This window comes from Diorhabda carinulata, chromosome 7 (genome assembly GCF_026250575.1).
Source record: "Diorhabda carinulata isolate Delta chromosome 7, icDioCari1.1, whole genome shotgun sequence".
Lineage (NCBI taxonomy): Eukaryota > Metazoa > Arthropoda > Insecta > Coleoptera > Chrysomelidae > Diorhabda > Diorhabda carinulata.
Genome location: NC_079466.1, coordinates 700,832 through 717,228, shown reverse-complemented (window position 1 = coordinate 717,228; position 16,397 = coordinate 700,832). Strand labels below are relative to the sequence as shown.

At 32.1% G+C, this 16,397-nt stretch overlaps 1 protein-coding gene across 1 annotated transcript in view; it reads right to left on the bottom strand.

Annotated features, from left to right (window-relative positions):
* Nucleotides 1–15,979, bottom strand: part of LOC130896532 (A disintegrin and metalloproteinase with thrombospondin motifs 12-like) — a 39,739-nt gene extending 23,760 nt beyond the window's left edge. The window contains exons 1-4 of the mRNA XM_057804715.1: nucleotides 15,843–15,979; nucleotides 9,463–9,836; nucleotides 7,898–7,970; nucleotides 6,944–7,206 (exon numbers count right to left, since the gene is read on the bottom strand). Of these exons, the coding sequence (XP_057660698.1) occupies nucleotides 6,944–7,206; nucleotides 7,898–7,970; nucleotides 9,463–9,836; nucleotides 15,843–15,954 (822 nt within the window). The 5' untranslated portion in view covers nucleotides 15,955–15,979. The remainder of the gene's footprint in view (nucleotides 1–6,943; nucleotides 7,207–7,897; nucleotides 7,971–9,462; nucleotides 9,837–15,842) is intronic.
* Between the last annotated feature and the right edge of the window lie 418 nt (nucleotides 15,980–16,397).

The window sequence follows — 16,397 nt, the reverse complement described above, 5'->3', positions numbered from 1 at the left end:
TTTGAGTCTTCTGTCTTGTAGTGGCGTGTATATGTTACCAAAGGATTTTTTTCCAAGTTTAGGAGAAAAATTTTCAATTGCACAGTTTTCTTCACAATATGTAACCGTAATGTTCCACCGGCTCCACACATTGGTTACTAGTGTTTAGTTCAACGTTTGAACTAACTTGACTATGTTCGTGGACTGTTTTAATAGAATACCCACACATTGGTGTCAAGGTCATTTCTTTCTATATCGGACTAACGTTAAGATGTCTAGACGTGAGAAAGAAACTGTGTTATATGCATTTATCGTAACTAGTGCTAACAGCTGCAAAAGATAGAAGAAATTCTTAAATTAATCCGTTTGTCCAACATAAAGCCATTTTTAATATTAATACATGTAACATTTTTAAACGCCTTGAACTCTGACTGAATATCAAATCAATGTGTGATTGACAAGATTTTTTCTTTAAAATTTTCTTTAAAAATGGTTGTTAGTTTTCTAGATAACTGTCTGTAGAATAATTCTATAATGTCTTTATCAACGTTTCCAGCTTCCACTCGACTTGTATCTCCAACAGAATAATGAATTGAATGAGGGTTCTATATTTGCTTGATATTAAAAAATTTCTGACACCAAGTCAGTTTAAAATTACATCTTTGTTTTTGGTACAAACTCAATTCACACCCCACACTGGCTGAGGTAGACTGAGACTGAGAATAATTAAGAAATAGCTAAATATGACATAATATATTAATCAACAAATTGCAGTACTACAGTTTCAGGAGAACACCTGCCGCGTGGTTTAAGTAAAACCTTAACAACAGAAGTCGAGTTATATGGGTTGATACAATGATGTCTTCTTTCAAAACAATAGAATGTAGAGTGCCTCAAGGCTCAGTACCAGGCCCTATTTTATTTCTTCTGTTTCTAAACGGTACCGTCTATTGTCTATTTGCAGACGACACTCTTGGAGCAACCCTGATCTTACGGCACTTCAATTCCTTGAAATGGAAGTTTCATATTGCCACCATATCTAAAAAATTAACTCAACCTCCCGCTTGAGTGGCATCTCCGAAATGCCCATCACTTCTGGGGAACGTGTGGCGCGACTCAATTTGAGCGAATCTTCAAACTACAAAATAGAGCTGTTGGATATTCACATGGACTTAATAGCAGGGACTCTTCCTTCCTCATTCATCTTCGAATCCGTTTGCCTAATTCGTAACCACGCTTGTCCAATTTCAGAAAGATCGTTCGGAATTAGTTGAGGGCTCAACATTTTACAATGCAAAAAAACGCACAATCACTTGCCAATTGAAATCAAATCGATATCATCTTTTTCCGCATTCCGCAGTAATTTTAGGGCATATTTACTGGAAAGTGCCTTGTACTCTGTAAACGACTTCTATTCTAATAATAATATTTAATTCCAGCATACAGCATACTGGTTTAATTTTTGGTATGGACTTATATACTAATTATTATCAACTACTATTACCTATAATTTTGTAATTTATTGTGGTTTTCTTCTATATATTGAAATTTTATTTCATTTGTATCTTTATTAAGTTATTTTTATGATTGTTTTTTAGTTTGTACAAGCTTTTGTCTACAAATTGTAACAATTTTTATAAAGTATTTCTCTCTCATGTAGAGAGGATTTCCGGTGGAAACCTTGTTTTTGAAAACTTACAAAGTAATGAAAATATTTATACAAAAACATTCAGACTTTGCCAAATTTATAAAATATGTGTCTTTTAAAGAATGGGGCAAAGTGAAAATCATATGGATTCAATATTAGTGGCGCTATCTATGTGTCAGCCTACAAACTTTTCAGTCACTTTATCTTTCTGAAATGGTTCATGTCTATTTTTTACTGAAGTATTCAGATCATTTTTTTAAGCTTTTCAGATTGTTTTTTATAGAAAAATAACACAAAAATTCAGATACAGAAAATTGATATGAATGTTTCTACCTTTATTTTTGTTTCAGCATAAAATATTTCCTTCTCATTTTTTAAATATTAATGAATATTAATGTTAAACTCGTCTTTATGTAAATAAATACTGATAATGAATTAACAAACAGTTGAAGCCTGCTTATAAGCTTTATATAACTTATTAAATCTCTTCGATCCCTCATAAATTATTTATCAAGAGTAGTTTATCTCAAAATGGGTGACAGACGTTACAAAAAAAGTGGGTTCCACTATCTTCACTTAAAAGCAGATCTCATAACTTAAACATCGACAAATGCCGTCACAAATATAATTTATGTCAACTTTTATTGTATTTAGGGAAGGTATTTAGGGCTGCTATTTCTGTTCGCAGGAAAATAATTATTTCCACGTTCAGAGAAAAGACAAATTATCTTTGACTTTTGTTTTACAGCTTTGTTTATTTCGTACAAAAAGTAGCTTCGGGACTATTGTCAAACGGGCCTAATTGAGTGGAAACCGACAATAAAGAAAAACGGCCCTTGTAACTTACCGCGTAGTGTATTTGATTCTTAGTTTGGTAAAATTGTTTGAAAGCAGAATTTTTTATATGTTTATCGAAATATCTTATTCATTCACATCATTCTCATAATTAACAGAAGATTATTTATTTGAAGTTGAATTATTTATTGGAAATATTGGAAATTCGTTGTATTGGAAAAATATATAGAATTTAATGAAATTACAATTAAAATTTGATAAAATAAAGTAACTGCGTGGAATAAGTACAAGTGTATATATAAAACAAATACTTTTCCTATATGACTCTTCAGTATTACACCTGCAAACTTAACAATTAGAAAAAGGAAAACGAGTACATACAATAATTCTTAAGTGAGCACGGAACGGTGTACCTTATTCTTGTCATCAATATCATCCTCATGATGTATTGCGAAGTAAATAGCACAGAAGAAGAAAAAAAGTATCGTTTCAACTCTTGGCTACATTAAATTATAATTTAGACCAGTCTGATACACCATGCGCCGTTTACCCCTAACATATAAAATGCATTGTGTATCTGTGCTACACAGTTTTTTACGACAGATCACGTTTCATGGCAATGTACACAGGAAACTCGTGTCGCTTGAAGGTTGCCCTACAAAATATTTGATCATAATGGACGTCATTTTCGCTGTCGTATACATCTGCATTCAGGTTGCGTTTCAGAGATTGGATTTTTTTCACTAAACAACTCCATTTTTACAAATATTTTCATTTTGTGAATATACTTATAATAGTTTCATTTTAACACGAGATAACATGTACGAGTTTTGTACATAAAATGCAGGCCTGTACTGAGTTTATACATTACTTGCAAGCATTAATGAAATGTGGGAATGAATGGCAGTAAAATGAGATGGCGCTTTTGTGATGTTGTGAATAAAACATGAACCGCTTTTGTGATATGATTGATTACTGGGTTGATGAATTGGAGAAAATAAACAGTAGTGAAATGTGTTGATGATATAATTCATAAATACAAGCGAATTAACGCAGTGATTCAAATACGAAATTATCAAAACATAAGGGTGAAAGTGTTTTTATAGCAACAACTACTTATATATACATATATTTCAACTATCTAATACGCTTAAGCGTTAAGTCAAGTAGTGGTACCAAGATTAAGCTTGTTGCAGTTTGTCAGTTCGCTATGTACTAAAATTCCCGTTTCAAGTTTGCAGAAAGTTCCAAACAAGTAGAAATCTATCTATAGGTGTAATACAGGAAGTTTGAAAACTCTTTACAAGAAAATGAGCCAGATAAAATTGTGTGTGTCAGCTCCGACGAACGACTGGAGTTTACTCCTTAAGTTCGATTGTCTAACCAGACGCAAAAAGAATTTATTTAACTTAAAAAAGATTGATACTGTATAAAAGGGTAAATTTGTTAATTAATGAAAATAATATACATATATAAATATATATTTATTCAATTTATTCATTTCATATACATTTATTATAACTAATCGACGAAATATTTTACATTAAACTTTTTACAATAGTCAATAATCTCGATAATTTGTTATTTTCAAATATATATTTATATGAACTACAGCGATAATTATTAAAATATTTAATAAATACAAATTGCACATGCTCATACATATAATACATGAATTATAACGTATCTTGCAACCACGTGTTTGTTAGACGTTCCGGCAATATCATCTACACCTCTTTCTGCCATAGTTATTTGAAAATACTTTCAGTTCACTTTAGCGGAACACAATGATAAAAATTAAAACTTCACAATGACAGCAATATAAGTATGTTGACACTGACAAATTAGAAAGTTGCGCATCATAGGGTGCGCACCAAAAACGTAACGAGGTCATTCATCGATAGATTTTACTCCTCACATTTTTCTCATACCGGGCCCCTTATATATGCAAATCGATTCTTAAGGAGTAAACTCCAAAAAGGTTTTTATAAACATTTTTTTTTTAATTTAAAATATAATATTATCTTAATAATTAACAAAAATGGTTATAAAAAGATAATTATGTCACTAAATCTTTTACATACAATAATAAATAGTACATGAAAATTATTTAAATAAGTTAAAAAATAACTTTTCGAAAGAAAATTATATAAAAACATTATTATAATGAAAAAATATTGTCGATTTTTCTGATAATATTATCGAATTATTGACTACAGTTGTTAAAATTTAAAAATTATTTATAAAATAAATCATAATAACGTGGAAGAATTTATAGACATCGACAAAAAAATTAATTTTTGGTTAGATTAGAAATTTTCTATTTTATGTGGATGCGCTCGATAATTCATATTGGGTTCATTATCTAATTTTATGTGTTGTTTTCAAATATATACTTATATGAACTACATCGATAATTATTAAAATATTTAATAAATACAAATTGCACATGCTCATACGTATAATACATGAATTATAACGTACCTTGCAACCACGTGTTTGTTAGACGTTCCGGCAATATCATCTACACCTCTTTCTGCCATAGTTATTTGAAAATACTTTCAGTTCACTTTAGCGGAACACAATGATATAAATTAAAACGTCACAATAACAATATTAATTATTGACATTTATAATAAAAACAGCAATATAAGTATGTATGTTGACACTGACAAATTAGAAAGTTGCGCACCAAAAACGTAACGAGGTCATTCATCGATAGATTTTACTCCTCACATTTTTCTCATACCGGTCCCCTTATATATGCAAATCGATTCTTAAGGAGTAAACTCCAAAAACAAAGAATTTTAGATTTTGTATGCAATAGGATTAGTATTTAAGAGAACATTTTTACACATAGTGCGTTCTTAATAGTACGAGTACAGTAGGCAGATTATTATTGGAACCACTTTATTTATTTATATTTTATGTTAATAAATAGTTTTTATAAAGTTATTTAACTCGCTTTTTTTTCGTGTTTATTTACTATGGCTAGTATGGCAGTATCGTATGAAAATAACTGATACAACTGAATTAATTTTCTCGAGATCAGAGTACCCTTTATCTTATTCAACTAAACAAAATAAAAATAAACGTTTTTTCTTGAGAAAACTTTCTCCTTTCTCATATTTCATAGATGTTCTCTGTTAACGAGAGTATTGAGTCGAAACAAAATATATAGTGTAATAAACTAAGGGTTTAATTTATTTCTTGTGATAATGAGAAGTATTTGCCTATAGTATTTGTCAAAATAAAATCGTTTTATGTGATTCCGTTCTTATAAATATACTTTTTCGATTAACTTGTACTGGCAACTTGAAAATTTTACTGCACCGTAAAATATTTAATTTTGGAAAAGTGCAAAGCTTGAACTTAAATATTTGTTTTTATCAGCTATAAAAAACCGAATTATCTCTCTTTAAACAAACGATTAAATAATCATAAAATTCGTCTGGCGCTAAGTGAGGTTTTATGTCTGATTTTTTATATATTCGTGTAGGATTTTTTAACGTCAATAGATCGAGAGGTGTTTTGATACGTTTTCATTTATTATGAATTGAAATAAGTATTGTAACCGTATCTGATACAATAAAACCTTAACGAAACAAATAACTGGTCTCACGATTTCGCTTCTAAACCATTTTCAAATTACATACTTAGAAATTTTGAGAAACCGTTGAAAATTTATATTCGCAATTACAGGATGTTCCGACATTTACAAAAAATCTTATTGAAGAAATTGTCTTCTCGAGATATTCAACCCACTTGGGAAACAGTTCAAAACATAACGGAAAATATTCTTCAGAGGGTCCACAAAAGAAAAAGATACTAAATTTGACCGGAATGTGAGAACAAATCTTCAAACATTTGTGTAAATTGTAAAAAAATTATTGTGGAAAATGTAGTGTTAAAATTATTTAGTGAAAGTTAATATAATTCATTCAATATAAGAAAAATATTTTGTTATTATCCGATGACTTTCTTTTTGTCTTCATATTGTTTCACAGACTAATAAAAATAAGTTTTAATCCAAGGATTTTTAAAAATTATTTAGAACTGCACCTTTAACCCTTCTTATCTATTACAATTTAGAATTAGCATTATTTTACATACATAAAATTACTGAATAACTAAATAACCAATTAATTCATTGTTCAAGTGATGAATTAAGTATATATATTGAGGGTTTTTTGGAGGTTATACCTGAAACGTAAATGGAAAAAAGGGAGATGGATACAGGGCCGGATTAAGCTAGGGGCTTGGGGGGGCTATAGCCCCGGGCCCCAGGTCCAAGAGGGCCCTATCATTTGGAAATCATTCTGTATTTTACGATGTGTTGATACCACAAATCTAACGTATTGATATTATTTTGTGAATTTTTCCGGGTTTTCGAATTCCTTATAAATCTTAATCCGGCCCTGGATGGATACTATGGTTAAGCGCAGAAAGTGAATCTCACCACTAGTTCAAACAAAGATTTGGGAAGACTAGAAATATACCAAACATTTGAAACATACGCACCATATTCATTATAGTCATTATATAATTCTCCATATCTTTATCCTTATGATGTGTTATGAATTTTTTGTCACACACTATTAGTATTTCGAGATATCTATGTTCACTTGCCGTTCCTCTTTTACCTTTAACTATATTTTTATTTTTCGAATATTTATCTTGAAATCTTTTTCTCCACGCATTTTCCCAGTCTCCACTGGTACCACAATGAGGACTTTTCTTGTCGATATGGTGGCTATTTTGATGCACTACGTGAAGGTGATGACCTTAAAATTTATTCATACATTTTGATAAGACAAATACACTGTAAAAATTTATTGTATACGGATAGAATCGAAGAAGAAAAGAGCGGCAGGACATATTCCTAACTAATTTTATTTTTTTTTTTTTTGTTTTTTTTTCCAGAACTTTTACTAATTGAGGTGAGCTTTCGTAGAATTATAACCGACTCATGAGATAACGTAAGTGTGACTTCGTTTGTCACAGATTTGTTTCATTCATCAACGAACTTTTGCGTGTAATATTTGGCTTTTTCTGTTTTTAATTGAAATGATTTTTTCTTGTCACTATAAAAACTGTTAATACTTTTATTAGTTGATGGCCTACCAATAATGCATTCAGATCGTAAATAATTCGACATTTCCGTTGCAAATAAGTGGCAAAATAAACACCGATAAATTGATTTCTCATGTCGTATTAAACAGTCGCTGTTATTTGTCCTTACGAAAACCGACCTTTATAATTAATAAAGAATACTGAATACACTATGTACCACTGCACCAACACTCACACTCTAACAATGTTATCGTCTTCAGAGAGCGAAAGTTTATCATTGTTATCGATACGCGCTTTAGACAATGTAATTGTGAGTATTGGTGTAGTAGTGATGTTAATGTTAATATCACTAATGGTTCCAGTAATTCCATCTGAATCGATACAGAAGAAGATCGTATTTACCTTCTTTATTTGGCTGATGCTGCGCCATTGGTTCAATAAAATATCTTTTGTTATTAAGAACTATATATCCAGCCTAAAAAATTATATATTGTCATTAGAAAAGTGCCGAATTCGATGACGACGGTTCGCAGCTACCGTTAGATTCTTATGTAGCTACCAATAATACTAGTTCATACATTCTTTATATACCCAGGAATCAATTTTCATCCTAAATGTGTCAAGTGCAATCAATGTTTTCATAATTTTTGTTTCATCAGGTGAAGTAGAGATTATACTCGATGTAGGAGGCTTATTTCTTAGATCATTCACAATGGACCATGTTTCTTTATAAACATTACGAATAATGACACGATGACACGACATAGTCTATAGTACTGGAACTGGTCTTTGTTATTCTGGTTGATGCCATTATATGCATGACCATACCAAAAGAATCAAAAATTGACTGAAGACATTCTTGACCAGCACACACACTGGAATAATCAATATTGAGATCGCCACAAGAATTAGTTTGCATTTTAGAGGTAACGACTCCAGTAAGGTCAGTAGTTTGTGACGGAAAGTATGCACGTCAGTGTCAGGTGTTCAATATATATACAAACAATATAGAGATCATAAGTCTTGTTGTACATAAAAAATTCGAATACTTTTTTAGATATTATATCACTGAACTGTGTTATTTTGGCAAATTCGTTTTTTTGTGGACATGATCATATCACCTCCATGAGATAATTTAATTCTGGCTACTTTTTGATAAGAGCAGGCTCATCATTATTCAACCAATGTTCAGTGATAGCAACAATCTCTGGAAAATGAAGCTCCTCTAGTAAAAGATATAGTTCATCTGTTTTGTGTCTTTCAGAGGGTGCTCGCTTCTCTGATCGCGTCATTTTAACTAAAAATTTTTACTTTTACCTGGAGAGTCACAGGAATAATATTTGCTAGGGTTCTCCCTAATTTTTTGAAGCTGTAGACGTTTCTCCGTTAAAAAGAAAGACCTGAAGGCGGAAAGATCTGCTTCAACTTCGGCTGAGCCAATACCATACGCGTTGTGGCTCATGTATCTCTCTTAAAAGTTTTGTTGTTTGATAGATTCAGTAGATTTTCTCTTTTCCTGACTGTATCCATATTTTTGATCTCATTAGCTTTTATAATTGGAAAAGATTGTTTTCTTATTAGTCACCTTGTCATAAAAGTCGTCAGAAATTTTCAAATCTCAAAATAGTTGAGAAAGGAAAATCTTCAATTTCTTATTTCTTAGACCTTTTTTTGATATATTAATGCATCTAAATGTTCTTGATTTTAAGTCTCTTCTGTTTTAAAATTAGTTTTTTTTTGATAGTTAAAATATATATTTTGATAAAGACTTAAAGAAAAGTCGAAACGTCAAAATTGATCTTTTTTCTAAAAACTATCAAAAAAAACTAATTTTGAAATAGAAGAGACCCAAAATCAAGAATATTTAGATACTTATATGTATATATGTATACAGAAAATTGAACAAAAACGAGTTATATATGCAGAACAAGAAATTCTTACAATTATTTTGAAAAATAGTTTCTCACCAATCCATCACACGTACTCAATGCCGCTTTCGATCCATTCTGCCCACGAATCTCTCCGGTATAATGACATAATTTTTCTCTATCCATTCGTTTAACTCTTTCACTGTCCGTTCTCAATTTTGGATCTCTATGCTCTATAATCAAATCGCCAGATATGAAATCGTGATTTGGCCATAAATCAATAACGTGATCTTTTCCATTCAACGTCAGCCCGTAATGAACCATATCACAATCTGCGGAAGTTCGTTTTTTACGAGACTTGGAAGGATTGTGCGTGTAAAAATTCGGTAAGTTAAAAGACACGAAATTCCCTTGGGAGTCTGATACATAAGGTACTATCAACTTGTAATTTTCTATAGATTTAGTGTATCTACCTAAAAAATATGGAATTTTTATAATTAACATTAAATATTGGGATTGCTGAATTCCAAGACAGAGAAGTTTAATTCAGCTTCTAGATGTCACAAAAGCTCAATTTCTTTTATATGCTTCATATTTGATATTGCTCCAGAATCATCTATAAAATAGTATGAAATTATACACTCGGGAGCACGAACGACTTTTATCAGCTCGGAGACTTCCTGTAGTGTATGAAGGTCGCTCTTTCTTAATACAGCAAAAAGTTTGGACAATATCTATCTCCAGTTATGACACCGGCATTAATCACCCTTCTACTGTCTAGGTTCGCTCTAATAACAAGAAGAAAATAGACGCGAGAGCGTTAAAAATCAAACAATGGAAACCAAAGATTTCGAAGAAACGCCAATGAATGACTGCCATCCCATGGAAGGAGAATGTATCGAAATGAAAAAAACAAGAAAAAAGAAAGAAGGCGAAAAGGAAAACTTACGAATGAGACACCGCGAATAAACAAATACAAGAAGAGTTAGAAAAAATAAGGAAAAAGGAAGAGAAGGCCACCTCCCATAATATTGAAGTATCGTGTGTGTGTATGTGTATTTGTGTGTGAATTATGAGCTGTGAAGCGTGGTTCCATGAACGACAACTGTAGACAAAAAAATCCATGCGATAGAAAAAAACTAACTATAATTTTGGAATCAGCATGTCAATTTATTTACCAATGTCTATTGATTATTACATACAGTGTACAGTGCTTTTTTTGTTATGAAACTGTAAAAATCCAATCAAATTAGGTATAAGAACAACATGCAGTTCACGAATGACTTGAGTTATTACTGACAATATCCTGTCATTGTCTGGGTTGTTGTTATTCTGAAATTCGATGAAAACCATCGAAGTATTATTTTGTTCTTGTTATCGTTTTTCATTCCAATGAGACAATAACTTACAATTGAAAGATTGTTGTACAATAAATCTGATTATAAGATAATATCGTTTCTCGTCGTCTATTCTTTTCCAGTCCTCAACTTCATCCGAGCGCGACTAAATACTCGTACAAAAAATACCTAAACAATAGACCCGGAGAGGTAATCACTTGTTTCATAGACATTTTTCAAGGCCTGCTTCGTTGATCGTTTATTAACAATCAAAATCAATGAGAAAAAGAAAAGAAAGGTGGGCAGTTCCACTAGTTGATTGGCATTGATATCTACATTTTATTATTCAAATAAAAAAAAGCAATGTATAATTCGCTTTTATGGGTGCGTTACAACATTTTTTATACGTTGATGTGTAGACACAACACTCAATGAACGCAATTGCTATTTATTATTAATTAGTATTAGTCGAGTCATTTTAGCGTTTAATATGAGATAACGAGAGTTGTGTCAAAACTCTTTTTAATATCGCGTGTTTCCCAATTATCTCCATTCGTATTCCTGGAATGATGTTAATGGAAATTTGCAACAATAATTTTCATTCGAAATATTCTTTTATGCACTCAACCGTCTTCAATGAAATTTAATATCGTTCAGACAATATTTGAATTGATTTCTCGTAGTACTAGTTCAAAATTAAATTGACTATATTGAATATATAAAAGTACACTAAAAATGAATTTATTGAACATAAAAAAATGTTTTTAAATACAATATTCTGAGCTTAAGACCCAGAGACGGGATTCTATACTACTTTTGACTACTTATAGAACGTTAAAAATTTGCGTCTTATTCTGATGTTGACCTAAAATGACCGGACTATATCGGATTAATTTTACTTCAATTTTTATTTTACGAGGAAGTACACCTCCAATGCCTAAGGTGTTACGGAATATGAATCAATTATATTTATTTTAAATTTATCTAAACATGGGATACTATCAATCGTATTGAAAAAATGCGCAGCTGAATAAAGAAGTCGGCTACGCAAACTATTTTTTCTATTATATAAAAGAGGTCTTTTCCCTGCAAATTGGAAACTTGCTTGGTCTCAAGCAATACCAAAAAGTCGAAAAACACGGTTCTCAACAACTACTATCCCAGCTATTGCCAATGTCATTGAGAAATTCGTTAGCTAGCAACTCTTGAGATATTTTAAGTCTGTTACCATCCTCAGCGACCATCAATACGGCTATCATAGATATAAATTAACATATGGACTAGAACTATAGGGAAATATGGGGAATCTAGAGCAATCGCACTGGGCATATCGAAGACCTCTGACAAGGTTTGGCATGCCAACCTTCTAAATAAGTTAAGATCATACGGTTTGACGTCCTCAATCAACGACTGGCTTAGTAGTTTCGTCAAAGACCGATTCATCCAGGTCACTATCTATGGACACATTCAATCGCCGCCAATACTTCTGTTTGAAAAAGGGTCAAGTAAGTAATATTCTTTTACTTTGGAGTACCTTCAACAAAAGCCTGCTCCCGCCAAGCCATTCATACTAGATACGTTCGTGTATCAGACGGATCCATTATTTAGTATTGCTATTTATTGCTAGGGTCACTCGTCTTTTGTTGTTATATTATAATGAAATATTACCATTGTATAAAATTGAATATATATTACGCTCCTCACCATCAACATCCCACGGCTTCAATATTTGTATTTAAACAACTGTTTTATGCTCTTTATACGCCACATTATAACCAAACTCATTTAATGAATATTTTCCAAAAATTAACTTTAATTTCACTAATGATGAACGCTGTTGAGTTTTGGTCTATACTTGATTAATTAATGTGATTTAAATTGTACAAAACAATCAGTCAAGAAGGACATTTGGAGAATCTAATACTGTAATTTTTCAATTATTAAATAAAAAATATGTAAAACGATTTATCGTTGTCGGCTCTCGGCCTAATGACTGATAACATCATTATTATTAAGGAGTACAATTAGTAATGAATGCCATCGGATGTTATAGTCAAGTTTCGATAAAATCATTTCGATAACCATCAAGTCCATTATTCAAGATGATTTGTCAATTTGGTTTATTTATACGGTTATAATTCAAATGATATTGTATGGTTAATCTAGCAGATAAAAATCAGGGAATAAATGTGCGGTATTATGGTAGCGTAAAATTACCGATGTTATATCTGTACTGGGTGGTCAATTAATAGGAAATAAATCTTTGTCCCAGAAAAACTTTTCCTCTTCTTTACTTCTTTGTACTTAAATCAAAAATTGGAAAAGTTTTTACTATTCACTATTTGGTTTTTTGAATATTTGTTGATTAATCTTAGTTCGAATTCGTTGAAGAGAAAGTGGTGCGCGTTTTTAACAAACTAATAGAAAATACTCCTTGAGAGACGCCCAAATAACTTTTCCTGTTTTTCTACTTTTCTCATTCTCATCCTTATCATAAACTTCGGTTATACTACTTTCTCTTTTTTTTTTTTTTCTATTCTCAGTCTACCTTTTCAGGTGTTACAATTCCACTTATACCCAATGTTTTCATTCTTTTCTACCTGTGATAGTCTTTTCTTTTCTTATCATCTTTATTGGAGTGTGTGGCATTGCACCTTTCATCAAATACGATTCGACTCAAATGACATAGCCTCGGTCTTCATTGGGCTCACAATTCACATTTGCCATCACGCGTCACGTCCCTAGCAACTACATCGACTTTCCATTCCTTCCTTCGTCTGCTGGTCTTTTTATTTCACTCAGGGTTTTTCTTTTCTTATTATCTATTTTGGAGTGTGCGGGATAGCACTTAAGAGGTAGCACCTCTAATCAAATACGACGGGACTCAAATCACAAAGACCTAGTCTTCTCAGGGCTCCCAATTCTCACTCATGGCTCCACGCGTCACACGCCTGGGAACTGCATCGACTTGCAGGGTAAACTAAATGGGGATAGCCAGATATGGTGAACTTGCAACGTCTGACCCAAACGACATGTTACCAGTTACAGAGAGGTGGATATTTAACTTCCAGTACCTTGATAGACAACACAGGCAAAAAACATTATAGATCTAGAAGAAATTCTCAATGTATGGCGCCAATACAGAGATCAGCTATTCGAAAAACTAGAGAAGCCACGGGTCTTAATGACATGACATTCCAATAAGACTTATTCAAATTATCGGCGAATATTCTTAGTAAAACTTAGTATAGTAAAAAGTACCGAAAGTATGTCTAAAATCGATATCTATAACAATGAGGTGCAATGATCACATATTGACAAGTCTGATGAGCCATACATTAAAAGTGTTTCTTAATATTATACTCGGTCTAATTAGAAACCAAAAGCGAGATTGATTTATTAGAGATGCAGTTCGGTGTTTTAAAAATACCAATTTTGGTACCAGGGAATAAATGTTTGCTAAGAATACGATAGGTGGCTTGATAGCTTGAATTCTTTGTACCAAACAATTAAAAAAACAAAATAGTTTGTACGATTGCAAGTTGAGATTACGTGAGATAGTGGTGTGAGGTTGTAGATATCATAAGAAGAAATATATTCACTATTTTGCATGAACTTTTATCCATATTTTAATTACCTTATAGCGATGTTTAAGCAAAATAAACATTTTTGGTGACGAATCGTTAGCATAAGCATTGTAGGTGCTTGTCGTACAGCAGAATGTAAATTATAATATATTATCTAGAAGATTATGGATCTATATTTATGATCACTGTACCAAATAAAAAAACAAGAATCATAGGTATTTTTCAAACTTTAGATACTATTTTATCAAAATATATGAATTCATATAGTTTTTCCGAATTTTCACACTCAAAGCTAGTTTAAAATTATTATTTATAATATTTAATCCAGAAAACGAAACGAATTATCTATAGAAGATATTTCTGGAAAATAATACACACATCACGTGGTTCCCGCAGCGTCTGTACGTCGAAACGTTCGGGGCGTCAGGCTAGGTGGAAGGAAGTCTGGGGAGCACAGCGGACCAAGCTTCTGGAACGACAAGACACTTGATCAGTGCACGTCTCTCTCGGATCGTGGTCCAAGTCAGGATGGGAGAAAATATCGTGCCGCAGTGCGCGATGAAGTTTTATGTAAGATTTACGCAATGCTTCATAAAGCCTTTGAGAAAGACTGTCTCTCGAAATTACAATCCAATATTCCGGGATGCTTAATTTTACGTGAAGGATCGACCACGTCTGGTCGGAAATAGAGGATTTTTGGAAGCTCCTCTTCAACAATGTGCCCGCTCACTCGACCTTTCTCAAGACCGACTACCTGACCAAAAACGAGATCAGCTTCATACCCCATCCAGCTGTAGGCTTCAGCCTCGCCCTGTTAGTTCTCTCGTAGTTTCCTCAAGGCTCAAGAGATCGTTAAGAAGACAACATTTAGTGAATATTAGGGCCGGTACGAAGAGGTTGCTGAAAGACATCCCCATTGAAGCCTTCCTAGATGTCTATACTGCATGAAAATCTCTATGGCGGAAGTGTATTGATGCAGAAGGGTCGTATTTAAAAAAATGTTGATAAATCGTACCATTCCGATGAATAAATTTTCAAATGCAGGCTTTAACGCATTACTTCTCGAACATACTCTATATTTAGGTTATTTGTAAAGTCGAAAATAACCTCAAATTAAAAGTAGGATAACTTTTGCTACTGTCGGCATTAAAATCGGAGGATTACCCCTTTCAGCGCTTGCGGAAAAGTGCTATCTAGAGTATTTTTTTTTTCAATTCTTGTTTCTCTTTTACGTGTATTTCCAATGGAAAAATTTATAGCATCTTCTGATCTTCAAGCGTATAAAGCACGTTACAAAATTAAACGACTCTCTACATAAATCTCTTAGACAATCGCTTAGTTTGATGTAGATGCAGCAAATTAATGTGCTATGCACATTATTATTATGTGGATGTCATTAAAATTTTTAACGGTTGTTTATAGATAATTTAATTGAATTATCAATGAATATGGATTAATTAATGTGATGAGGTAAAAAACGTATTGATAACAATGGGTTGACGTAAACAGTTCGGGTTTTCTTAGTAATGTCTACATATAGTCTAAACAGGCTTACCATTTAAAGGTGTCAATGATGCAATAGGATATGTCGCAATAATTAAAACCACAAACGTGGAACACACTAATGAATTAAACGTAATCATTACAATATTTGTAAACTGCTTCATAAATTATTTATAAAGTCATTGTGACAGTATAATTGAGATAACATTTCAAATGTCATATTATAGTAATTATGTTAGTGGAAACTCGAATCTTGAAACGATCCATATATTATACAACAACTATTATAGTCTAAGAGCCAGCTTAAATCTGACAACACATATTTTACGGTACCTGAAATTTCGTCCAGTGAGACTGTTATACCTAATAAACCAGGAATGAGAAATAACTAAACCCACCCTCACGTCAGCTAAGTATGAAAATTAAGTAAATTTAAGTTAAAATATACCTCTAGAAAAATGTGGAAATAACTATAACTGCTATTTTTCGCTTATAACTATCCGGTTCACACCGAAACCTTACCTGTAGTACGAGGTCTGGCTATTAAATAATGAGACTGCGTGTCTAGAGGGCGCCCTATACGGATGGGGTAAAAATCGAGTAGTGC